General features: G+C 38.7%; 1 protein-coding gene across 7 annotated transcripts in view; it reads right to left on the bottom strand.

Annotated features, from left to right (window-relative positions):
* Positions 1-20,029, bottom strand: part of LOC138058325 (uncharacterized) — a 33,687-nt gene extending 13,658 nt beyond the window's left edge. The window contains exons 1-5 of one of the 7 annotated variants that reach the window (XR_011133862.1): positions 18,975-20,029; positions 18,768-18,870; positions 12,570-12,638; positions 5,550-5,623; positions 4,326-4,401 (exon numbers count right to left, since the gene is read on the bottom strand). Coding sequence is in view for 1 of the 7 variants with exons in the window: in XM_068904272.1 (XP_068760373.1) it covers positions 4,264-4,325; positions 5,550-5,623; positions 18,768-18,842 (211 nt within the window). In the remaining 6 variants the exon portion in view is untranslated. Of the gene's footprint in view, positions 1-4,263; positions 5,624-12,569; positions 12,639-14,971; positions 15,117-18,767; positions 18,871-18,974 lie in introns of those variants that run through there. The other 6 variants (XR_011133861.1, XR_011133863.1, XM_068904272.1 and 3 more) reach the window with 6 other exon arrangements.
* Between the last annotated feature and the right edge of the window lie 7,524 nt (positions 20,030-27,553).

The following is a 27,553-nucleotide window of genomic DNA, read 5'->3' as shown; positions in this document are numbered from 1 at the left end:
CGGTCTCCTTCCGAGAAGAGACGGTTGGACGCGTGAGCGATGACAGGTATATGAGTATCTGTATTGTACTACAATATGCAAAGAGTAGAAATATATGGAATTGTATGGGCGAAAAGGTTTTTCTCAAAATTCAAAAAAAAATATCCACCATTTTAAATCTAAAAAATAGCTTACCTTGCTTCAGTCTTGTGTTTCACTGTCTCTGGTACGGTTTCTGGGGCGACACGAGTGATTTAGATGTTTTGTTTACTGTTATTTTTTTTTTAATCCTCCCTCTCCCCAATCCCTTCTCGGTTTTACCCAAAATTTGCATAATGTTTTTATTTTCCACCCGTGCGTTGGATTTGAGGAAGCAAAAGGACGACTGCACGCAGTCTAGCGGTTTTTGGTTCCTCTTCTTTTCCCTCTATATATTCTTTCCCAATTAAGGTTGGGCACCGAGACGAAGCCGAAAAACGGAATCACTGAAGGAAAAGGGCCATAAATTCGCTCCCAAGGCTTCGATCGCCTCGAAATTCCACGGAGATCAAGGACGATACCTCCGCTACCCATTCGTCTTCTTCTTTCGAGCCGCTTGCACACTGAGAAGGAATTAAGGGCTGCCAAACTCTGCAAACATTTGCTTCGAGAGCCATCGAATGAGCCCGCGTTACCCAAACCGTTAGACTTAGCGACCCGAGATTAATTGTTCAATGGGCACAACGGTGACCAATCGTGAGTCTTATCAGCAAAAGAGCAATTATGCGAGCTTGAGTTTGTGGTTAAATGATCAATGTGAGGTTGAATTCAACTGGCGTATCATCAACAAAATCTTCGGCCGCTTTAGCTCTCAGTCGACCTCGCCACAAGGCGGAAACATGATTGGTCAAAAGGGGAAATAATCGTGCTGCACGTGCAACATGTATTTCAGAGCATTTGATCGCAGTATTCCCCAAAACAACAACGTGAAATCACCAAATTTTAGGTTTTGACGACGAGCCGGAACGTACGCGCGTGAGCATATTACAAATCTATTTTTACTTAAATCCGTTCGCTCCCATCCAGTTAAAGGATTTCACCAGTATTATACAACGTGAACAAGACGGAATAATCGCAAAATAATGTCTATAGCGGCACTTCCCTTCCACGCCACTTGACTGCAGCATGAAATATTTTGTAAACGCCTTCAGCGTAGTGTGGAGTAAACACGAATAGATCATTTGCGGATCTCACGAATGTCAACAATAGTCTTGTGATTTTCATAAAGTACTTTTATTGTTTTTCTTCTTGTTTTTTTTATTTGTTTGTTTCTCACCTGACGGGTACAAAGGGTAAAAGAAATTATCCTCTTTTTCATTACTTCCTTTCAGCCATCACCCCGGAAGGGTAGGGATTTGGGGAGTTTTTGTAATTCCCCGCTAAACGGCTCAATTGATCCGGGCACGGTTTCTCTTAACCTGTAAACAACTTCATACCATGTGATAAACAGAGAACAATTAAGGACTAGAGAATGCCTTAAGAAGCTGAAACTACATGTATGAATGAGGAACATGGCTCTAAATCGCTCATTCACTTTGCTTTAAAAGATACCCGGTAGCAACATTTAAATAGGCACTTTTTTGCCTAGAACGACCCAGACTTTGGAATTTCAGTGGTATTCATAATTTTAAGTTTATTTGAAAACGCTTATCGCTAATGCGTTTTCAAATGTCATCCACACAACTGAACGCTAATAAACGCCATGTAAAAATGGACAGTTTTCCGAACGGATTTTCGAAAACGCATCCGTTTGAAAAAAAAACCCGCCTTTTAATATCGTTTCGTCGATTAGACTTCCGAGGAGCGTCAAAGAAAGTATTAGAAGACTTGAATTTTTTGGAGTGTTTTAGTTTGGACAGGTGAATCGATATGAAGGAGGTTATGCACGCTGGAATATTTAATATTTTGATTCGCAAACAGAGAAATTTATAGGTAAGATTTGGATGGGGTTGGGCCGGCAAGCGAGTCTGGAGAGTAATAAAAATAGCGGTTAGAAACTTCTGGATCTTACTAGGCAATCAAATATATCTATACAGCACGTGATCAAGCCAATTTATATCTGTCATTCATTCAATTATTTTGATACCCTCATGCAGTCGAATTTTCTTTAGTTGCTTTTCATTAAATTACCTATGACGCAGTGAAATTTTATGCACTCCGGCACGTTCCGTTCCTGAATATTTTTGACACATTCAGTTTCGGTTTTTGGTTGACCTTTTGGCTTGTGTTTCCGACGATGTCATGATTTTCCAACGGTCGCAAAAATGATATCATGTCCGTGAGGTCTTTGGAATTGATTAAAACCGACTATAGACTTGCCTTAACAAGTAAAAAGATGTGGCGTTTAAAAAGATGTTTAATTAAAATAAACAATGCGAGATGACCTTGGCTTGTCATCGACGCAGTGCTCTGAATTGTCCAACGCGTGCTGGGTTTCCCCCTTCGCGTGGCAGAGTCGAGTGCACTACGCACTATTTGAATATTTTTAAACGCAAGAGGGATATATTGCAAGAAGGCTGACAAAAAAAAAGATTATGTTTACTTGTAGTCTCGTTGACGCTGCGACTGACGAACGTTCTAGTGGGCAAACATGCCAAAAAACATTGACTGACAAGTCTCTTTCCTCTTAGTTGCCGTGAAAGGTAAATAAACAACCTTCGATCGCCAATGTCAATGTCACACGAGCATCGCGCAATAATCCACGCGTTGCAAACACGCCAACATCCTGCGCGCGCGTAAAGTAACCTGCGTGGGTGCGCGTTGTTTTTTCCTATTTTTGCAAATTGATGTAAGTGAATTCCCAACCACTAAATTATCTTAAAAAGCAGTCCTCAAATACACTCAAACTCTTGATAAGGGGATAATTGTTTTTCTTTCGGAGTGTGCGTGTGGTCTTTTATTCAGCGGCAAAGCTTTCGATTAATCCCCGCTGAGTGAAATTTATCATTGCCGGAAGGCGAAGCGATGTGGGAGGCCACATTAATAAAAATTGCTCTGCATTGTCACCTTCGCACTTAAGCATTCAGTTTCATATTTCCCCTGCGTTTCTACTAACGTAAGATTTAACTCTAATCTTCGAAAGCCTATAAATTTGAAGAGTTTGAAGTTCAAATCCAGAACAAGAGGAATGCCGCCATCCACGTCTCGAAGGCCATTGTCGGCTTCACCTCCGTTATGATCTCCTGCAGTGAGATTTACTAACTGTGTAAAAACTCAAATCGCAACCACGAGAAAGATAAAATAACCTTAAACCACGGGTGGTCGAAAGATCTGGTGGAAGAATTACTAAAACCTGGATGATCATTAGAGAACTTTAATGGTTTTTCTAGGCATTCCTGCTCTGGAAATAATATTGAATTGCAAATTACTGCAAGCGAAAACAGACTCACCTGCGAAGCCCACAAATGTGAGAATCAATAACCGATACTGTACGTATCAAACTGTTGTAGACCAAAGCGTGCAGTATTGCATATCAATTATGAATGACAGGAATTAAAGAAGCTCAGAAAAAATGAACACAACGAGCGAATGTGGGCAGCAAAAAGAAGGTTGACTCAATATAAATTATGAGATAAACTCAGCTCATCAGAGATGATTGCTTCTCTCGCATGCGTTTTCCCGCGCAAAGCGCCTGTTGCACGTATTTGTTTTACGCTGTGATTGGTTGTTGTAATCTGTGTCACAACTGGCCAATGAAGTGACTAATTTTAAGTACAAACTTTAAATCGATTTTCAGGTGGAAATTTTATTATACACGCGGCTTTTACACGTTAACACAAATATTTTAATTTAAAAATGTCATATTTTATAAAGAAATGCGTGCTCAGGACAAAGGTTTTACGCTCAAAGACCTTACTCCCTTGAATACTAAGTATTTCTTCTTTTGATTTCTCCGCGGTTTCTTTTGACGTCCTAAAGTGTTTACGCTGCGTGGCGATCAAACGAGCGAACGATTAAAATCATTAAAAATAATTACATGATGATAATATATATGATCATAGTAGTAATGATAAGAAAGCAGCGGCTGTTGTTAGAGAGCATATTATTCTCATTTGGAAAAGAAGCGGAAAGAAGTAACCATTAGTAGGAAAAATACAGACACTACGAAGTGGAATAAAACAGCTATACCCTGACCGCAAGATCATTGAAGGTTAATCTGGTGTTTGACTTCCGCGATCACCAAGCATTAAAGTTACAAGTTCAAAATTACATCACTGCAAGAACAACATGCATGTTACCAGTTACCTGTTGTCCAAAAACGGACCATGTCCCAGAACTGTAAAAGAGTCAAAGCGTTTGGTACGTACCTATCATGAGTAATTAGGACCAAACAGAAATGACTAAGGAAGGTCGGAGGGGAGGCAAACAGCAATTTTCTCCTCACTTTATTTATGAAAAATAAATAGGAAAGGTTTCGGGAAATTACAACCTCATCCACGAGGAGAAAGTACTTTGATCCTTCGACAAAAAGACCTCTTTGCAGATACGGCGGCCATTTTGATTTCCTAGGGCGCAAATACATATTAATTTGCCCCCTGAGCATCCCATAATGTCTCTCGATACAATAGAAATCAAAATGGTCGCCGTATCTGCAGAAAGGTCTATTGTTCATACTACTTTTATAAGATTCTACTTCATGTAACTTGAAATGGAAAAGGTCTTCCGAGGTGTGCTGTTGTGTCAGTGCTGCTCTTCAACTGAGCAATATACCATATTGGCATTCTCAGTATTGGACTGGAACTAGCTTGCAATGCAAGCATTGCAAGCTACAATTGTAGTTCCAGCCCAACACGAAAAATACGAATGTATACTTCCTCAAATCCCATAATGAGGTTTTGCACGGCAGCCATGTTACATGGCAGGAACAATGAAAATGTTTTGCATCAGAAAGAACATTTGTTCCCATGGGAAAAAGAATCTATTGTTCCTGTCATGCAACATGGCTACCGTCCAAAACCTCTATTGGCTACTATCAAAAATACCAAAATACACTTTGTTTGTTCTGCAAAATTTAGCATCGGCATTCTTTTTATTTTCCCTTGGGACCACTGCAAGTCCCAAGAGAAACTGGAATTTAACAAAGCTTATGCACATATTTAGAGGACAAACAAAGAGTATTATGGTATTTTATTTGGCCGGCGGCTCTTTTTTCCCGGCTGATATTTTTTACAGGTCACAGGTCATTGTTTTACCAACACAGAAAGTATGTAAGCATTCATAAAAGCTAACCTTGGGCCTCACTTAGGCCTAAACAAATGTTTTTAGGCGCAAGGTTAGCTTTTATGAATGTTTAGGATGCTTCCTGTAATTGTAAAACAATGACCTGTGACGTGTGGTCTGTGACCTGTAAACAATACCAGCCGCTTTTTTACACGCGCTGAGTGTTGAGCCCACGAGAAACCACAGCTCTTGTTCCATTTCTTTTAGACTTTAAGGCCCGGGTTGCTCGAAGCAAGATTAGCACTAACCAGAGTTTACTACAATTGAAACCTGTAGGTTTTGATACATCTTAACCAAGAGTTAGCGCTTACCAGGCTTCGAGCAACCGGCCAAAGGCTGTCGTTGGTGAGTGAATAAAACTCAGCTGGAACGTGCCTCGACAATCCTAAGAGCAAACAAAGCAAAAGTATTAATTAACTGACTCTTCCGGGATTTCATTCATTGTCGTCGAACAGGATTTGTTTCCATGACGCGTGCCAAGTTAGTTCTTTACGTCATTGAAGCCCAGGCCTCATATTCACTGTCATTGAATCATTTAAAGGCCAGACAAAAACAATAGTAAATGCAAAACGTGGCGCGAAAAAATCCTGGAAAATGTTTGGTTGCATCAAGTTGAGAAAAGGAATTTTACCACCTTATAAAGATTAGAAAGCTGAAGTTTTGCAGCTTGCGTTTGCCCCTTGTCAGAGCGAAGCAAGGGAAATGTGACCTGTGAAGCGTTTTTACATCACACGGTGGAGCAACGTCTGAGAGGCTCTCCCCTGGGAGTTTTGAGGAATAACAAAACATGACTCATCACACAGCCTAATATTCTTGTAAAAGTGTATATATCTCTGCATTTGTTATCAACTTATCAGATCTAACCCTTAATTAGACGTATGACGACGAATTTGGCTATTTTGTCTTTCTTGTTGGAAGCTGTATTCAATGCGCAGAAAATTTCAATTAGACAATTAAACAAATTGTAACAAATATATCAATAATTAAATTAATTGAAACCACAAGATATTTATTAATAATACATAGTTGTGTAACTAAAATCCGAGTGTTTGATGATTCAACTGAAATAACAGAAACAATTAAGACACGGCTTATTGTAATGTCTGTAAGGTAAAACATACCAACGATAATTACTCATTGGTACTTCAATAACGGTCTGTTGAAACACAGACATGTAAAAACTACCAATTGAATACTTGGATTCGGAATCATCATGACGTCATTGTCAAGGCTGCATTTAATTGTTCAATCTAATAGATAACCTCAGCAGTGAAGTTTTTGAATTTGTCGATAGTACAACTCGGTCATATTTGGGATAAGTCCGACAGTTCTAAAGAAATGTCGAATATTTTTAACTCTTTGGCCAAACTGTACCTTTCAACATTGCCGTAAGTTGCAACGATAATTTAACTCTAGTTTCTTTATTTTGGATGCAGGATTGGCTTAGTGGTGAGAGGACTCGCCTCCCACCAAAATGTCTCTTGTTCGGCTCCCAAACCTGACGTCACAACATTTGATTTGATTTCAGTTGATTTGCGTTAATTTGTTAATTTCAGTTTACAGTTTACAGTGTCCCCATTTTATTTAGTGCTCCAGCGCTAGAAGACTAGACATTTAAATAAAGTTCCTTTTCTTTTCGTGGTCATTTCGGATATGACGAATTGCCTGAAATTTCGCGAATCACGAGCCCTGTAGTTATAGCCAATCAGGCTGGATGCATAACGAACTTCACTTTTGAGGATGTGAATCGACCAGTTTTTGAGAGAAAGCAACACTATACCTAGCTGTAAAATTGTCTGCTATTTCTAATAAAACACGTTCGTCCATGCAGTTCATTACTTGGATATTATTTCGCGAGAGGCAGCTTCCATCATGAAACAAAAGTAAATAAATTCACAGACAGGCAATATTCAAGAATGATTACTATTATCACCTAGTTAACTGTGCTCCAGTGGATTATGCCGAGAATGTCACATTTTAGATGGAATAACTGAGTTTATTTCTATTATCCCAAAGCCGACAATAAACAAATGAAGAAAAGACCGGTCGCGACAAATATATTTTTTTTAAACTTGAAAGCGGTTGCCAAATTCATGGATTACAGCCACGCATTTATTTCATTAACTGGATAACGAGTTATTTAATTGATTTGAACATTCGTTTTGCAGACAATAAAATTGAAATAAATAAAGTAGCTAGTTCTAGCGTGCAGTAAGATCGTTGTTTAGAGTGTCTACATGTTGTAGGGGCAACCAAAATTATCTAGTATTCGAATAGAATGTTGCCCACAATACAAAATTTCGAGATTAGACGTAAACAATCAACTACTCACCTAGAAGATTAGCAGCCATGAAAAAAAAAGTCTCGCACTCTTTTGGAAGGGTTATTGCAAATTGTTGGCTCTCCGAAGAGTTAACTAGCAATGTAGAGAACTAAATAATTCGCTGGGAGTGCATAACTATTATTTTCGGGAAAGGAATATGTTAGTCTCTTATTCGATACAATTCCTCTGCAACTGAATCTGAAAAAAAAAAACTTTTTAAACAGTCTTCATCGATTGCAAGGAACTTAGAAACGTACGTTAAAGCAAAGTCACTAACTCTGATTCGCCATTGCAGGCGCTCAATGATGCACTAGCCTTGTTTCAAAAACCGCTTCTTATTTCATTTGCTAACAAATAATGCCGGCCTACTGTAATGAACAAAAAGTCACTTTTTGGTCGGCAATTATTCAAGTTTACTTCATATGTTGAAGGAAAATTATGTTTAAATTTTATTTGTGGATCCATGAATGATATGAGGTTAAAAAAATGGGCGATGAAGTGCTTGCGTGATTTACAAGCTTTATCCTTCCTTGCAACATTAATTGCTCAATAGTACTTCCTAAAATGTAAAAATTGTATGGCAATTTTTTTATTAAGAAATATAGCTTTCCTTAAGAATAAGATTAAACCAATCACATTTGCATCGCCCTTGACTATTATGGCAGACTAAAAAAATGAAATAGTAACAGATGAGCAAGATATAGAGCAATGCATTTTATTTATGGGAGATTAAGATTCAGGGGATGTTGGCAAAAACTTCAAAGGAAGCATCCGATCTTTCTGTCGGCCAACCGGAAATGTATTTTCATGCAGATTATATTTTCGAAAAACTGCATTCGTAACCAAAGAAAAATTGCCGCCTGAGTCTCATTTGTGCAAACAAAGTTTTATTTTGTAGTTTATTGAAAATACAACTTAAATAAGTCTTTTATTTTCCAAGGCACCGCACTCTTTAACATTTTGCCCTTCAGACCGAAATGCCCGCGGGCCTATATTTGCATGCATGCAAACCTAGAATTATGCAAATATAACTTCGATATTTACCCTAGAATTGCTTGTGTTTATGCATTGAAGACATTTTTAAAACGAAGGGTCCGTCTTGAGCTTCGATGGCTCGAATGACGCAACACTATGTGGTGAGACGATAGACGTCGACCACCTTCAGAATCAATCCGAGTTTGCCGACGTCAATGGCTCCCCTCAAGAGTGGCCTATTATGTTTAATATTACGGCTGATATCTTTAAAACGTCACCTATAGCGCCATGTTTTCCCCCTTAGAGTAGCCGAAAACGAGTTTATGGCAACCATATTCCTTTAGAAATAGGACTCAGGATGTGTGGTGGTTTGGTATAGAATCCAAGGCCTTCAAAACAGTTACTCGCGTACGCGCGCGCGAGTCGCGAAGTGGCGAAGTCCACCATGCATGGTGTGAATTATTCATGCCATATCACATGACGACCTCACAGCATGATGGACAATAACACAGCGCGCACGTGTGAAGTAATACGTGAGGTGACCGGACAACATTTCAACAACATTTTCACACCTTTCTGACGAGAATATAATCGACCTCCATTATCCCTCAATCAACTTTCCATGAGCTTTGTGGCATGGTTTCTTTCCACTCTTAGTCGTATATTCTTTTTTGTTCTATTGCCATTTTGTGAGTTCAAATGGATGCTGAATTACGGTTTTCTGAACAAAATCTATGAAATTGGCCGATCGGTTGCAAATGTTTTCAAAACTACCAGAAAATTCCGCCACTCATATTTTCAGTTTTCCGTGGCTGAAAATGCGAGCGATTGCATGTCTCTTGGAAGACTAGGCAAAGCTTTGACTCACTCTCTGAGTCTCGGCAAGTGTTGCTTCAACGGGGCATTGGTGAGGCGCAATTTCTAGCCCAGCGAGAATTTCCATTTTTTTCAGCAGGGAAATTCCGCGAAAATCCCCTTTTTGAGAGCCGATTACAATTAATATCCCTCGTCCAATCCCTTTTGCGAGTGCCGTCCACGCTCGCTTTCCCTTGCAATCATCCGCTACTTCATCGATCAGAGACCAATCAGCAGGCAGACAGGCAGAACAATTACGTCAGCAAAACACACGCAATGAAAATTTCTTAGCATGGTTGGTAAGCAGTGATACCTTCGCTTGGAAGACCGTGTGAAGTTGCCGATTTTCAGCTTTCGGGTTTGCCATTGTCAGGTCTATTTTCGAGTCTTGACTCCCATTGGGGCAGTCCCTCGGAAGTGAGACACTGTATTTGATATCAACTGCATTGCAGGCCGAACGGGAGAGGATTTTCTCGAACATAAAATACATTGCCGGTTTTGAGCCATCCCCACGTGTTTGCAAAGAACTGACCCTCGTGTTCAACATTGTGCCGTTCGGCGACAAGCTCGACACCCTCGTCGCTGCGAAACTTGGGTCTTGATTTGTGTTCAAGAATACTTGTTTCTTATTTAATTCAGCAATGTGCAACGAGGCATCAATTGCTATCAACCAAATCCACCCGGCTTCAGCACAAGCGCAGGTACCTTTTAATGGCGATCTGAACAACTCCCTTGTGGTATCCGAAGTGGCAGAACAGCTGGCGGAGATCGGCGATAAAGTTGAACTTAGCTATCAGCAGAGACGAAGACAAGAGGAAGAAGCAGGGCTTGCCATGAGAGCACTTTACATAGCCTTGTTCGTTGCTTTTAGGATCCTAATATGACGACCACAGAACTAATTATGTTGCAAGGACGTTGTGACAGGGCGATTCCTTCATCACCGCCAACGTTTCAGTGCCTAACTGAAGTAGTAAAGAAATCTAACGATCATCTAATTAGCGCCTAAGTCATGCAAGAGCAAAAAAAAAATGTCGTCCAGTGTCTGTGGATAGTGTTTAGAACATTCATATCCGACGGGAGTTTACGACAACACCTCGAGCAGCTTACAGTATGTTTGTACCTCCCTAACATTTGTTTTCTTGAGCCACCGAACAAACTTGAGGATTTCTCCAGCTTCCAATACTATGCCTTTCGGGCAGTGGAACTGTCTTTTTTGCGCAACCTTCAGTGTTTCAAGAATGCAAGAGAGACGTTTGATGTTAAACTCCCCACCGCGTCTATCCTTCAGCTCCGAAAGAGAAGCTTTATTTCTGTTCCAGGGTTTCAAGCCATCATTACCAACACTGTTTCATTTTCGTTCTAAGGAATGCTATGTTCGAACAAAGATTGTTTTTGTATCGAGCAAAACTAAGAGGACCTAAAGTGCGGAGGAAATCTGTAAATACCGTTCTATACTATGAAGGTTCTAACACCTAGAAGACAGATACAAGAAAATCGTAGTTGTTGGCTAAAAATATACAACTTGAACTCTTCTTATGATTAAACGCACAAAGGCAACTTTGTTGACGATGCTTTATCCATAGGTGCATATCTTAAGACAATTTCCTCTGCACTTCTTGTAAAAAACTTCTGAGATGCCTCTTCAGGGAATCTAACTCTTAAATTGTCCATGCGGTGCAAGATATGCCCGATAACGTAGGTTGCAGTTTTCGAAGCGAGAGCACAAACCCAAAATGTAATGATCGAGATTTGATCTTGGACTTCCACAGATCATCACGGGCCTGCGAGACCAGGGCGATCCCGGAAGGACAAATGAACTCGAGAAAGCGTTTTTCCTTTGCGTAGGAGTAATGTTAAGCATGGTTTTGTAAATACAGCCTAGGAATTAGAATACTTTAAGCGAAATTTAGTCCCTGTATCTGTGTGTTCGTCAGACATGAATGATGAAATAAAGTGCGATGACAAATTGTGTATACATGAATTTCTTGTAACCTTATTTGATATAGTTGAACTTTATCAAGAAAATGTTATGAAAAACAGTTAAATTTTCGATTTTTTTCTGCGATGTAAACTTTCTGTTTAAATGAGTTTCATTTAGAGATAATAACTGCTTCTAAACATTAGGAAATCGTTTGCTTATTTGCAACCAAACCCGGCGACCTTTCATCATCTTCGACTTGGAAAACTAGCTCCGCTTTACACGAAAAGTTTTATTCGGCGCATAAAAGAAGACAAAAATGCCTTTGAAGGTAGTTTCAACAAGTACAACCCTTCCAGAGTCATAAGATGGTGAGGATTCGAGAATTGCAGCAAAGGCAAACCTGAATTTCGAGGACCTTATTTTGCATACGTAGTTTTTTTTCCCATCGTCATTTGGTCACGACAGTGGCGAGTGATGCCTTTGAAATGGGTAAGATAAAAAATGTTTAACCTCGTTGCAAAAGAAAAATGACGACCTCAACAGGCTTTTTTTATTAAAAATAACCTTTTTTTGCTTTTCAGGGGTAAGAATCTTTGCCTTAACATCGTCTTTTTAAGCGTATAAATCGAAAACTACTTGGCTGGTTGCTGAAGGTTCAAAGTTTTTCGAAAATGGAGATCAGCTCATGGTTGCTCTTTGCATTCTGATGTTCCATTGGATTAAAGAAGATTTCATAGTTATTTTTAAATAAAATAGTAAAGAAGAGCTTACTATTTTTATGTGTGCTAGAGTGCAAACCTTTTTTTTGAATTTTCTAAGGTTAAAACTACCAAGGCTTTTCCGACCGCTCTTACGTGTGGTGCAGAACTGAGGCATTTCCCAACTGCATTAGTTACTCGATTTGTCTGCCATGAACAGTGGTTTTTGCATCCCATAGCTTTGGTTATGTTTAAAATGAATCGTCGTTAAAGAGAAGAAAATTAGTTGCTAAAGCACACAAGGAACAGAAAGAACATCGTACGGATGGAAATAAAACAGGGTACGCCTGATTTTGCCATCAAAATAATCATTCACTACGAAGCCTCAATGCAATGGCGCAGTCACGCACAACAAGTTAGCTGGCGTGTTCCTCATTCGGGAATATTTATTGTGTGCATTTGTACTGAGCTTTTGTCGAATTACCTCTTTTCTTAAAGGCTACAAGTGTGAAGTTAGATATCTAAATACCATATTCTAATGCATAGTTCCTTAACTTACATTATCCGTTGTGCGAGTTCAGTCACCCTTTGTCAATATTGCACAAGCCAAGTACAAAGTTCCAGTTAGCTAGGGTGTAAAAAATTAAAAGTTCATATTGGTATTTTTTCGAAATAGTGAGCCTAATATTGATGGCAATGAATTTGCAAGGCTTCAGTATACACATCGATGATCAAGACCAAGTCTGCCAACAGGAATTCACTTTCATACTGTTGGAGCACGAGACAACTACTCAGCTCATTTCATGTCTAGATCTATTATTAGCAAGCAAAAATAAAAAATCTCTACGATTGCACAAGTTAAGAGCTAAAGGAAGAGCATCAACCATACCTTTGGGTTCAAGATTTTAAGAAAGTGAAAAACAAATGTAGTAAGAACATTATTTTTTTCCAAAAATGCACTCACATCTTTCACCTAATCACAAAACAGCGCTGGTTCGAGAATATCTCCCGCTCCTTCTTCGAAAATTGCTCCTAAATGTCGTATCATTTCATAGGATAAAATACTGCGTTGTTTTATCTTTCCAGTTATAAATTACCCTCCAAAAGGTTTCAGAACTATAGTTAAGTAAGTATATTTAATATTGAATTGAGAAAAACTTGCTTGGCATGACAACTGAATACTGAATCGACCATGCGTACTAAAAATGATGAAAAATCGACAAGAAAAATCTCTCAAATAATATTCTGGTGCCAGATCCCTTGAGCGAAAATAACGCTTAAATTTAGCCGGAAAATTCACTGGAAAAACCATAAGCCTTCTCTTCCATAGTTGCAAAGATATTTCCAGTTCTTAATCCTGACGTTGTAGCATACGGCAGTGACTTTCGCGGTGTTACATTTTCGAATCGTTTTGTATTTCGCTTCGTTTTCTCTCCCTTTTTCAAAGCGGTGAACGTCTCGAAAGTTTTTGATTTTCTTTTCGCCAAAATATGTTGTAATTCGTAAGCCACTGTGGTGAATTTCAGAAAGCTGCATTTTCCATAATATCAAATTGACTCTTTTATAAATAAGTGAAATTTTGCTACAAGATTCATAGCCTTAACCGTACGGACGATAGAATGCATTAAAGAGGGTGAACTATCGACCTAAAACTATTATCAAAGTCGTTAGGAATATCACAGCTTTAGACAATTTTTCCTTCTCAACATTTTGGGAGATTCGTGACAGAAAACGTCGAGTCATGTTTTGTTTAAGATATCCTAGCTTTAAAACGATGCTACGTGCTTTTCGCGAGTTCATGGGGACAAGCCTCCATGACCGTAGAAATAGTAAACAAAACATATCTGCAAAATGGAATAAATTTTCTTCTTGTGAACAAATACATAAATCTGTCAAAAACTGGCTGGATGTGGTGTGGGCCTAGATATATTTTTCTGCGTTTCTAGTTCGCCATTCTCGTCCGAAATAAAAGATCCTTGCCTAAAGCCAAACTTAAATATCCAAAAGTTGAGAACACCAAAATTTTCTGCCGACATCAAATATACTTAGATATTCCCGGCAGGTGCATTTCGGCTTTACGGGGCTTTCTTCAAAACAATATTGCGATAAAAGAGAATTGATAAATAATTTTAATTAGTTAGCGAATCGTCGACACCTGATTGGTTGCTATTTTTTCCTTTGACACACACAAACGTCAAATTTTCTATCACGTATTTCAGTCTGCCACCAAAACAAAGGGATGCCGTTCGTAGCCCGCCGTCTCATGACAAGCTGTCAAATTCCAACCAATGAAAACAACAAACTCAGGAAAAAAGAACCACATCTGTTTCCTTACGATTAATTTACAACGAAGGATATGAAATTCAGCGAGGGATTGTCTAAGAAGGCCACCATACCCCTGACTAGATCTGTTTTGGCTACGTTCTCTCCCCTCCCTAGTCAGGTCTTGTACTAGACAAATAGGAAATGTTCCAGCACGCCGTGCAAGATATTATCTAGTATTTTGTCACCCCTATTAAACAAAAATCGGGCAATTCATAAGGCGAATATTTTCTCGTTCAATGAAAATTTGAAAGGTGGTTTTATGCTTATTTAACTTAATAAAAAGTCGGCCATATTGGAAGAATTGAACTATGAAGTTCACAGCACCATTGAAGAATCAGCAATTTTCTTTAATATGCTGCATTTACAAAACCAATAGCACTACCACCTGAGAGCACCTTATTTACATTTTTATCTTGCTCAGTCGAGAGGACTAAGGCGACAGGAAAAAAACACTTTACCGTGAATTTCAAAATTCGACCATCGAAAGCTAGCGAACGAAATTTGTAAATGAGAACTCACATTCGAATTAAATTTTCATTTCATTCAGAAAGAGAGGAATTAACTATCTCTGTCCACATCAGCTGACATCTAGTTAAGAAAATTTAGCTTGAGAATTTAAGTTAAGAAAAAGCTTACCTTGGAATAATGACATCGGTGAAACACGGCATGTGTATTATCGTTCGAAATGTGCACCCAATCGGCGGAAAAGCGATGGCTTTTTTCACCACTATTTGAATTGCAACCCAGCCAGTCCTCTTCTGAAAACTGGCTGGCCTAACAGGCAAAAATTATTGCCTAATAGACATCTCTGCGCATGCGTAGTTGAAGAGTACGTGACAGATTTTCCTCTCAATATGCAAAAAAATTCCCTCGAAAATACGAATCTCTACAAGTCACACAATATCGAAAAATCGAACGGCACCTGACAGTAAGAGTGGAAACCATGCATTTCACAATATGCAGTCGTGAAACAGTTTACATTGCCACAAAATTTCTTGTTATTGAGGCAAGCTTCGAATACTGCTTAACACTGTTTGTATAAGCTGTGATATGAGCGGCAAACCAAAGCATTCTAAAATTGGAAGCGATTGGTGAGCCGCAAGATTCGTTGAATTATTTATAAATTTCAGCTGCTCGTCATCAAATGTTTTATTTGGGTGACTGACTGGAATTTTTAGTCGGGTTAAGGCAATTGGCTCTTTATATTTTTAATTATGGAGTCGCACAAAAGTTATAAAATTCAAATATATGATTAGTGCCTTTAGAATAGAGAGCTGGACTGACACGAGATCATCGGAAATTAATGCAAAAGGTAACCTGCCATTGTTCCTCAATCAATCAATCAATCAATCGATCAATCAATCAATCAATCAATCAATCAATCGAATCTTAGTTCTGCCTACAGTTTTAAAGAGAACTTGGTAATGAAGTAATGACAACATAAGTGTATAACCCCTGTTTAGTCGTCTGGCTATGAACAATTCTGAATTCATTTTCACTAAATCGACGAAAAGTTGTAATTTTAAGACCCAGAGCTTCTATTGAAATGTAAGTTACAGACGAACACCTCAAAGACGCTTTTCTATAGCCCATCTTTATTGATCTTTTCTGAAAGAAGGTGAAATAACTACAAGAGAATTTTGTTGTTATAGATAGAAATTTTGTCGGAATTTTACTGAACATGTAAATTTCGCCATAAACAAGCAAACAATCTACCTTCAATCTTAAAGTTCAAAAAATAATTTATCTTCTGACTAACTGTTTGGAAAGTTTTTCAAACTTTTGCAAACTTCTTGGTGAAAGGGGCAGCCTATTACTCTTGGAATTTCACAGGCATGCGCAATTAACGTGCCCTCTTTCCGCACATGCGTGGAAAGGAATCGTTACAAAGCATGTGCTTCTATCGGGAACAATAACGTCGATTCGTCAACATGGGCTACTACAGAAACTGGGTAAAGTTCGATCCGTCGCGGTTTTCAAAAGAGTTTTCGCTGGTTCTTGTTTGTTTTTTTTTTGTTCGATAGAAGCCTGAGAGAAAAGTGGCCTTTGGGTGGACTTGCCAGCATCAACGAAGGTGACAGTGCTCTGTTTTATTGCAAAAGCATGCACATTCGCCTGTTCGTTTGTTGTTATTTCCCCGGGTCAGTGTTTTTTCTACTTAACTGTTGTAACTTCGAACTGTATGAAGTGTCACAGTCTTGACCGAAGGATAACAATAAACAACGGAACATTTCGGTCGACAGGTCTCTGAAAATCTAACTTAATGAAGCCCTCAGTTGCTGTTCGCTTTGCGTTGACGGATGATGTCGTTTCTTTTTAGCTAATCGAAATCATTGCCTCCTCAGTTATTCTATGATGGTATCATTTTCAGGACCAGGTCTTGCCATTCTTTTTTCTGTAAAACTCTCATTCTAAATGCCAGTATCATTTGTTCCCATTAATTTACTGAGTTCAAGTATTGCCTGTACACACGAAGAAGGTGCAGATCGCTCGGCAATACTCGCTCAAAAGCTGTTTTCAGTATTTAATGACTTTGATAAGTCTGGAACACATTTTGTCATTGCATGTTGCAGTAAAATTTTCTTTCAGAAATCTATTTTGTACCTTGTTGAAATGGATCTACATGTCCAAGCGCGATATACAATGACCTTCTTCGACAAGAATTGTTCTAAGACAATGGGCCATGTGTTGTTCGGTTCAGACGTTTAAAAATATCTAAAGTTATGAAAACAAGATATCCTCTAAACACCCTTAAATTAATATGCCTCTTGTTTGTGGAATGAAACCCTAATATTTATCTTTTATTTTCCTACAGACGAAATAAGATATATTGACTTAGACATTAAATTTGCTGAGTTGGTCTACAACCGCAGTTGAAGAAAATGCTTCTTCTTCTTCTTCTGTTATTATCTTTTTGAGGGGTGATGAGTGCACGTGGAGGGACTGATGAACTTGAAAATTCAGGATAGCGAACAGACGACAAACAAGTATATTCATTTTTGTCAGCTGACTTTTTTAAACAAGTATCTCATTGTCGAAGGCCGAGGGTTGTCATCGTGGGCGCACTGATAGTGGTACTCGATAATAGCCCTCTTTACAGTTGTGTGCTTATTTCCCTGGCCTTTAAACGAAAGTGAGACTAGTGTTGACTTTGTTATGATACAGACCTCCCTTCTTTTCTTTTCTTATGTTAATGTGTTGTTGTCGTTCTAATTAGTTAGGATTCACATAAGAAAAGCAGCGAGGTTTCTATTAAACAAGGACAACTCCAGCCTCACTTTCATCCATAGGCCAGGTAACTAAGTACAGGACTGTAAAATGGTGTATTGGCAGACACACCACCCAAAAAAGCTGCTAGTGTTCTTTTCAATGAATAAGTCTGTCAATTTCGGATTAGCTATTAGCTATTTTATTCGTACGTGATTATCTCTCAGGAATCCATTTGACTCAACCGACCAAAGGTTAGTTTTGCAATATCAGCTTCACGCAAGAGCACATTTGGGGCACGCACGTATCCAAACTCTCCGGCTTCGTCTTACGATATTTTTAATAACTTAATTAAGCGATTCTCAAACCAAAAAGATTAAATCTACTTTCTTGAAGCAACAGGCCACAAAAACCAGTTACCATTTTTATACAACTAAAACTAAGGCCATAATGCCGAACACATATCAGATAAAAAAGTGTTCTCCTGGAAGTCAGATGACCAAAACTTGCTAGCCTTTCGCTTGGATTTTTGAACAATAAAGCTTTTGCGGTTATTTGATCAAATTCAAATGCTCCGTAATAAAACTAATGCCCGGAACGCGATTTCTCGTTGTTTTGTAAACAAATTGTTATCTCTAAATACAACATTTGATAAAATGATTTGTGGTTTCTACTTCAAGTAACCACGTTTTTCTTGCAGACATTTATTTAAACACATCCATGCTATGAGCGCCGCAAAAAAGTTAAAATTTACCGGCAACCACCTTGCTGAATTTTGACATCTTTTCAGTAACGCAAATTCTGCATCTTTTTCGTTTAATTAAGGAATCGATTTGTTTGATAGTCTAAAGTGAAAAATTAACAGCAAGAACCTCGCGTCGATCATTAAGATGCCTTGACAACAAGCAACCGGCGAATGACACAAAAAAATAATAAAACAGAAAATCCATAACGACTTGGGAATCTAATCGTTGGAATTAGAATCAGCTATGACCTTGATAACGACGAATTTTGTTTGTTTTATAGTTATTAATTTTCTTTCTTTTTTTTTTTTTCCTTTTTTCTGCTTTTACTACAGTAATTGATGTTATATCCCGTCGGCGTAAACTGCACCTGAGTTGTCATGACAGAAAATTGACATGATTTTTGTGCCTGGATGAAATCGTCTGTTTCAGTTGTGTCTGAGGTTCAAAAAATTAGAATCTGGGTAAATAAATAAGCTTACCAAGCTTGGAAACTCTCTTGAAATCCTCACCGAGGGGACCAACATGTGGCCGAAGACATCCCTGGTTGACCTCATCTATACCTGGCGATTAACCCAATCCGATCTGCAAAAATTGAGGGGTAGAATTCGTCGTATCTTGCTAAGTGAAATAATATTTCTCGAGTAAAAAGCCAGAATATTTTCATGAATAGCACGTACTAGTACTACCTTATGCTCCCAGTCATCTGAAGATATGACTGAAACATAATCTTATGGCTTGACACTCTATACCAGCGGACACGTATTGAAGTGATTTCAGCAAGAATGTTATCGTGAGCTATGCTCCCATAAATTTTGACATCAAGTATTAGTTTCCATGCCGGCATAACAGAATTTGCATTTTAAAAGCTACATTTTAATTGTCAGGTGGGAATTTTGCGTAGGCGAGGAAATTCTCGAAGAATATTGGACGATATTTTATGCGTCGCTACCGGTTAAACGGCATTTATCTCACGACACGGCTTGACACGAAACAAATAACCGCTTGCGTTTATTCGTGTTCTTATCTTCTCTTTGAAGATTCAAGCTGTGTTTTTAGAGTTGCTTTATTTTTAGTTTTTATACAAGATGAAAGAAAGAGTCTGCAACATTTCGTGAGATATCCTTTAAATTTATTATTCTAAATATTGCAAAGAGCCTACAATGGTTTACATTGAAATAAAAACTTTAGGCTAGAAAAGTAAATTAAATTTGCACATCTACTCCTGAACTGGCGGCGGCTTTTGAAAAAAAAACGGAAACGAAATTTTTTTATCATATACCATTAGGTAGAAAAAAAAAAGGAAAGAGCGCTAATCAGCTGTATTCCCTGTGATATCAAAATATTTTAGCTTTGTCAGGAATGTTAGCCTAAATCCTTACCCCTGGCAGATTTTTGCCGAGGACAGCACAAACGCGGCATAAACATTTTAACTGTTTAGCTGTTTTAGATACTTAAATTGAGTGAAAATTTTATAAAAGCTCACAATTAAAGAAACATTGCGGAAATTAAGAAACTCTGCTTGATATCACGTACTTTTTAGCTATTCAAACGTTTCATCAGTTTTAAAGTCTTTTTGTCGATAATTGCAATTAAGTGCTTTGTATATTGTTTAAACAGTTTTTCAGAAAAAAAGGTTCTCTGAAACTGCTAGAACTGGAGAGAATTTTTTGTATGTCAGCATACGTTTCAATTTGGATAGTTCGTGAAAGTCAAGTCAACGTGTCCATCACGTGCAGTCATCTACATGGGGGGCTCTGTCTCGCTATTATATTTACTGCATGGAGTATATGGAATGCTAAAAGATGTCTGAAATCAGTGAAAAATAAACTTAAAAAATCAATAAAGTAGGCTGTTCACTTTTTATATAACTGCACTAACTACACTGGAATTCTCTACCTACCTACATTAGAGACAATTCTCTTTCACTCGCCTCGTTTAAAAACAAACTTTTTGAATATTATACAAATGCTCTCTTGAACATTTACAACCCGGACAATCCTAAAACATGGAAATCTGTTTGTCCTAAATGTAATATGGCCCGACCCCTTGTTAAAGATACGACTTGCTGTTTTTGACTATTAAGCTTAATATTTTTGTAATTCAGTATTTATTTTTGGGACCACAGTAATTGGTTGTGCTGTTGTGGCCTCCCTCCCCCACATTTGTTGGGGCGAAGTCAAATAAAATAAAATAAAATAAAATACTACAACCCAGTTGGCACTGAATCAGGTTCGATGCATGCTACTGTGGCTAGTTTGAACAATAAAGAACGAATAAAATTAATTGCTCATGAAAACGTATAACATTTGACAGATCAAACGCTAGCTTGATTCACGTTTAACTTGGTTTTCACTAGCGACGCAAGCACAACCGCAAAGCACAAGTAGCTTATGCTAAGAGAAAACGGACCTCGACATAAGCATAACGTGGGGAATCTGGAACGAGTGCTTTAATTGGCCAGACACGGCCAGACGCAGTAACTTTCACTCGGCATAAGACAAACGCAAGCACAAGGAATGGAAAAATCCGTTGATGCTTCCCGCTCGTGCTTGCGCCTGTGTTTGTGGCTGCATCGAAGCCTGTTCACGTGCACGTCGAAATGGGAGCTGTTAAGCCTGGTTTTCATTAACGAGGCAACCACAAGCGCGAGCATAATACGCGAGCACAAGATCTCGAGATTCGTGTCAAGTGAAAACGAACCATAACGCAAAGTACAAGCACACTGTACTACGCAGAGGTAAAGATTCACTAGTTCCATGCGGTTCGCTCTTACAACGCGGTGCTGCGAGTGGAATCTGGGATGGGTCTTATTCAGTGGACGAACATCACAGCTTGCGTTGTGCTTGCGTCATGTCTAGTTTTCAACCAACGCCAAGCGAATGCTAGCAATAATAAGTGCAAACACAAGGAAAAGGAAAATTGTTGATCCCTGTGGAGTCCTTTGCGCATGTGATTGCGTCATTAGTGAAAACCAGGCTTAAAAGAGCAGCAAAAGGCAGTTTTATTTGCAAAAGGGAAATCTCCTTCTTGTCTGAGCATGCTCGGGCTGCCGAACCGATCATACACTTGCCGGGAACTGAATCAAGATTCAAAAGTTCACCTGACTATCAACCGGCGGTACCAACAATGCCTTTATTTATCTTACGTGCTTTTGATCATATTTTCATGGAATTGCGCGTTATATATTTTTAATTATTATTATTATTATTATTATTATTTGGGAGCTTCGCACGTTAAATTGTTACCTGAAGCATATTTACATCTTTTGCAAAGGAAAATACTGCAGTAGTAATCTCGGAGTATTGATCAGAAGTGCATTTGACAGCACCCTGCCCGCAGAGCCTTTCTTAACTCGACAAGAAAGATTGGACTCTGCAGAAATCGTGTTAAGTCTTTATTGAGTATGCGCAAGCCTTTACTTTGAGAGAGTTTCAAACGCAGGCGAAGTCTCGATCGCACTCTTAGACGCCATATTGATTTTCGTACTGAAGGCTCGATTTTGACCTTTGCCTTGTCAAAAGTATGATGCGCGCGCTGCCTAAACCGGTTTGACCGGAGTGACTAGCTCTAAAACTTGGGCTGCGGTGACTTAAAAGACTTGACACTATTTCTGCAGAACCTCTTTTTCTCGCCCGACTGGTGAGTTTTGAGGCTCCGCTCGCAGTGTGATTCGACAGTCCCATTGAAAGCAAAGGGGAGGGAGGGGTAGGGAAAGAAACAATCTTATGGGACCGAAGTTTGAGAATACGAACATGTTCTTCTTGAGATGGTTTTCAATGAGCACCGAATACTATGATGATTCATGTGACAGCCCGGGACTGAAATACTTTGCCCTTGACTACACTTTGAATAATGTAAAGTATGAATTGCGATCTGTTTCATTTAAAGTAGCGGCCTAAACTCAAATATTTTTCGTCTACAGCATTAATCTCCCCACCAAAAGCAAACATGTTTTGCCATTCTTACCTCAAAATCTCGCTTTTGGTCTGCCGGTCAAGACGCGCAAAGTTATCGAAGGTAGCAGTAATTTGGACCCACGACCGTGATGTGAGAGGCATGGGTCTATCAGCGATTCTACGTCTCAAACTGCTTTGCAACCCAAAATTTCTTTGAAAACAGGAATACAAAGTACTTTGTAACGTAAAATCGAGAAGAGACCCGTGTTTCTCCCATCGCGGTCGAGGGTCCAAATTATTGATAGTTCTACCAAGGATACGTGACTTGCACGTCACTGAAAAAGAGAAAATCTGGGCGACAATGGTGACATATGTTTGCTTTGCATGGGGAGATTTATATTAGGAACGAAAACTATTTGAAGTTAGGTGAACTTTCAGAAAGTAAGTTGTGGTTGAAATAACTAATGATGTATCGTTTTTGAGGAAACAATACAACGTAAATATCCTCCTGAGAGGGCACGGGGACTCTTGTTCCAGCTTTTAAAAATTAAAACCCTTGATGACACTACAAGGGAATACAAGTCCCCTATAGGCCTAATTAGTATGATTCGAAAGCTTCACTATCATAGATTTGTTCTATGCCTTAACATGCTTGAGAACGGCAAATAAAGTTAAGAACGACGATAAGATTCAGATATTATTTTTTAATAAAGAAAATTTCATCGACATATTTTCGTTTCCGCTTAAACCTTTTTTCATTTCTTGTTTTCAAACTTCCATTTTTAAACTTCTTTTTTTCTCCTAATTGTGTTTCGTCTTAACATTTTGTTTCTATTATCATAAATAGAGTCTACCTTGGTTATCAATGCTTAATTGACGCTCCTTGCTATTTTTGGGTAGCAACAGAAATTGTAAGGATATTTGCAGGCCTTAAAGTGCTTAATCGCAAGAAGCGCGAGACTTGAAGGCGTCCTCGGGGAACCTTCCCGATCCGCTCGACAGGTGATGTCACGTTTGATCCACGTGAGGACAACCAGGAACGAGCCTGGGATATATGTGAGTACTTACCTGAACCCGTCGATGATATGGTGAAGGAACAATGTATTAAAGACATACATTTGAACGACGAACTTAGCGGCTTGTTTCATTCCCGCAATTCAAATGCTTGTCTTCAATACGTTGTTCCTTCACCATATCATCGACAGGTTCAGTTACGGTACTCACAAAAATGACTAGTTCCCAGCTGACTCGATAGCTCAAATGGAAGAACATTGCATCATCATCGCAGAGGTCATAGGTTCGAAACCCGCAAGTCTGAATTTTTCAGATCAACAACAGAAACAGATGACAAACCCTTTTTATATTTCCCAGGAAAGTTCAAAAGTCATCCTTGCATGCTACATAATAACCGAGTTAAAATATCGAAGTCGACCTGAACATCTGCCACTGCAGATACGGTGGAAGTTGAGAGCAAAATTCTTTTCTTTTCAACCGAATTGAAACATCATTATACAACCTCTATTCTTTGATTGCACCTTACCTGACGTCACATCAGCCATGTTGGCGGAAACACTAGGACAACAGCGAAAAACTCTTTTGGCAAATTCAATCCAAAAACAAATCGGTCTTTGAAAACGCCGTAACAGGAATATAGGACTGTTGTTCGCTTCTAGTCATGGGATTCTGTTGTAGTCGACTTTGTTTGAAAAAGTTTGAAAACAATATTTGTTTTCAAACAAATATAAATAGGCCGGAAACCTTAACCCTTCACAGTTATTCAAAATAGCGACACCCGTGAAATTTAACAACAAAACTAGGCGGCTCTGAAATCCATTTATCAATATTTCGGATGCAAACGCTTTCTTTGAAAAATTTCAGCTGGCGTTGTTTCTTCCCTTTAGGAAGTTTACGATCTACGAGCGCAGCGTCCACGAAAATGTCACTCCAAAATATAAGTTTACACTGTCGTAAGAGCCCCTGACTATCACTGGACTATCGTACATATTACTCCATTTCTTCCTCGTCATTCGATGTGGGCGAAGTATCTTATAAAAGAAGTCGGGCCGGTTTCAAAATAAAAATAGAGGATGACAGTCTCACATCAATACGCTCACGTTGTCGTCAAAACTACAGCTGAAACTAAGATTTTGATTTTACGTCCTCTTTAGGCAGAACACCGTAAAATGTGTCGTAAAAGTGTGTCGCACGTGTAGCACGATTTTTTTGCCTCTTTTAACCAATGACATTAAGGCCTGGACAAACGCTCGCAACATTTCAACGCAACATCTTGCAACTTTGTTGCATGATGTTGCCACATGTGTTGAAAGGGGTGGCCAAAACGCATGCAACAGTTCCATCTTTTTCAACGGAACATGCCAATGTTCATGTGCCCCAAGCCCCTGGCGCGCAAGAAGTGGACCTAACGCGCATGCCTTAGCGCAACAATGTTGCGTGAACGTGGCCAAACGAGTACAACATCATGAAACATCCAACCTGAAAGTGTTGCCCGAAAACTTTGACCGTTTTCAAATTTGATCCAACATCATCCAACATGTTGCAACATATCGCAAAAGGGTGGCCAAACGTATGCTACATGTTGTGCCCAACAACGTCGCAAGATGTTGCGTTGAAATGTTCAAATTCAATTCAGATTAAGTACTTATATAGGGCATGATCCATAGGTAAATGATCTCAGGCGCTTAAAATTAACAATAAGGTTATTTACAATATTTAAAAAAATATATGACTAATTATGATTATATTTACAGTGGTAAGAATTACATAAAATAATCGTATTTAAAAAAACATTAATAATAAACTTTTTGAAATAAAAATGCCTTAAGTTCTCTTGCGAAAGATTTTAAATCGTTCTCTAGTCTAAGTGATTTTGGAAGTTTGTTCCATTCCGAGGTTGCTGCCTCTTGAAAAGCTCTGTCTCCTGTTGTCCTCTTTCATTTGAAAGTTGGTGGAGCCAATAAGACTTCATCATTAGATCGGAGATTATATAGAAATTTCTTCTTGCCGCTTGAATTAGACTTTGTATGTAATCAGGTGATAGCCTATGTATTACCTTGTAAGTCATCAATAAAATTTTGTATTTAATTCTTAGTTTGACTGGTAGCCAGGCGTGATACCACAAAAACGTGTAGAGTTACATATAAGTCTAGCAGACATATTTTGCAAACGCTGAAGCATTTTAGTTCGACCATCAGAGCATCCATAAAGAAGACTGTTACAATAATCCATTTGGGGTATTATCGTTGCCTGTGTTAGTGTACGAGCTGACTCATATGTGAGATGCTTCCTTATTCTCCTTATGTTTATGAAGAAACAGCGCGCATTTGAGCCTAATTAAATAGGATGGAGCTTCCTCAAAACCTACTCCTGCGAAACTTAAAGCTTTCGTTTACGAGGTTAATGGCCGGCCTTTCTGGCCTGTAGAGACAGGGAAAACGCTGTCACCTGTAAGCATATATTTGCTTCTGGTAGGAGACAAGTGACACTGAAGTTCTTTAAAATGGTTTATTTACAACAGCAAAAAGTGGATACCTAAACTTAGACCCGCGATAAATACTTTGCCGATGATGGCACACATGCTAATAAGGAGCAAGGTCTTCCACGCAATATTCTCACAACTTCCGATGATAATACAAAATGATGCACAAACAGATGAGAAGGAAATAATAGAAGGAAATAAAAGGTACCTCCTGCTAGAACCAATTAATAAAATCAGTAGCGAAGCATGCTTAGTGAAACAATTGTTGCCCATGACAACCGCAGTCTCCATAGAGATACCACGTGCAGAAGCATGACAGAATCATAAACACTAATTCATTGTTTCTCGTTCACCGCGCTAACGACATCCTTAGTTGACTTTAAAACAAAAGAGAACAGAAGTAAAACTACCGACTAAGGTCAAGTGTAATAGCATTTCTATTCATACCAGAAAATTATAGAAGCGAGCGACTTCAGGGGGTATGCAAGAGACAGGAAAATCAATTTTATGTGGCGTCGCAAATTTGTTTGGGTTTTCAATTTGCGAGTGAACTTAACTCATATTGTTCCTCAACGCTGTGATTGATATGATCTTCTCTAGTTCGGTTTTCTGATCCTCAATCGCCAATTAAACAGCAATCACTGTTTGTGGAAATATCATGAATTCCCGAAATGTCTTGCAGAGCGCAAACGACGAGTCTTTTAGCGAAAAAGCAAAAGGTCTCTCATCAATATTCTGAAACATTGTTGCTTCCTCGACAAATGCCCCAAGGCGCAAAAAGAGGAAAATACATCAATGAAACATTGTTTCCCGAGATGTTTCCCCTTGCTTTTGCGGGCACACCACCGGAATATATTTTGTTGCTAGTTATCTTTTTCTTTTTAAAAAATCGCTTCAGCCTTTGAATCGATTGTTCCTAATTATGACAACAGTTGATGGGAAATTGTAAAAATGTCGCAGAATATTGTTTTCATAAAGAAAGAAAAATAAAATGATTATTCCATTTTATGAAATTTTCGGCCTTGGCCTTGGATAGCGCGTTTCTAGCTATTTGAATGGTCTACTCAAACTCGTTTATCAGCTCATATGCCGTACGTTCTAATATGAGATATGGCAACTCTAGTCCGTTTTGTAAAATCATAAAGGAATAATTCAATAAAATATCACTTTAGTTTCCATGAGGGGTTGCGAATTTAATAAAATTTTAATAAGACAATTTTTCCATTCACTCAGTCATTGAGAGCCTTATCTGTGTGATTCAGTCACAGCCATCGCTCACTCGTGGAAAAATTAGGGATTTCGAGATCTTTGATGCGGTCGTCGATACGGAGAACGTCACAAAATTAGAATATCGTTGGTTAAAGGCCTACCTTCAACTGACAGGCTTTTTGACCGTTCGTTTTTGTTATCGAATTTCGCATAACTTATCGTAGCGATCTGATTGGATGAATTTCAGCTTTGACGGGATTTTCATAAATGGGCATTTTTTCAATTTTTCCACGACACGCAATGCCTGAATAGAACGCATTTTATATATTTTCGCGATTCTCTGTGCAGCAACAACGTGAAATCACCTGTTTATGTACAATTGTGAATCTTTCATTCTCTATTCTCACTCTCAAATCGCTTGTACCAATTCAGATTTAGTATACCTCACCCATACTGTATTATGCGAATAACCAAACCGGCGCGCGATTTGCCATAAACCTTGAAAAACGTCGGTTTGAATCTTACTAGATCTTGAATCTTACTAGATCTACTCCGACGTTGCTACGCTTGAGTTAGTGTGAGCGTCGCTTGTGCTAATGGCAACAGAGCGTTACCCCTCCCCAGACTCTCCCTTGATTTTGTCGCTCCATTTCCTGGGAACGAG

The sequence above is a fragment of the Montipora capricornis genome, chromosome 7 (genome assembly GCF_036669925.1).
Source record: "Montipora capricornis isolate CH-2021 chromosome 7, ASM3666992v2, whole genome shotgun sequence".
NCBI classification, from domain to species: Eukaryota; Metazoa; Cnidaria; class Anthozoa; order Scleractinia; family Acroporidae; genus Montipora; species Montipora capricornis.
This window is presented reverse-complemented; position numbering and strand designations above follow the sequence as displayed.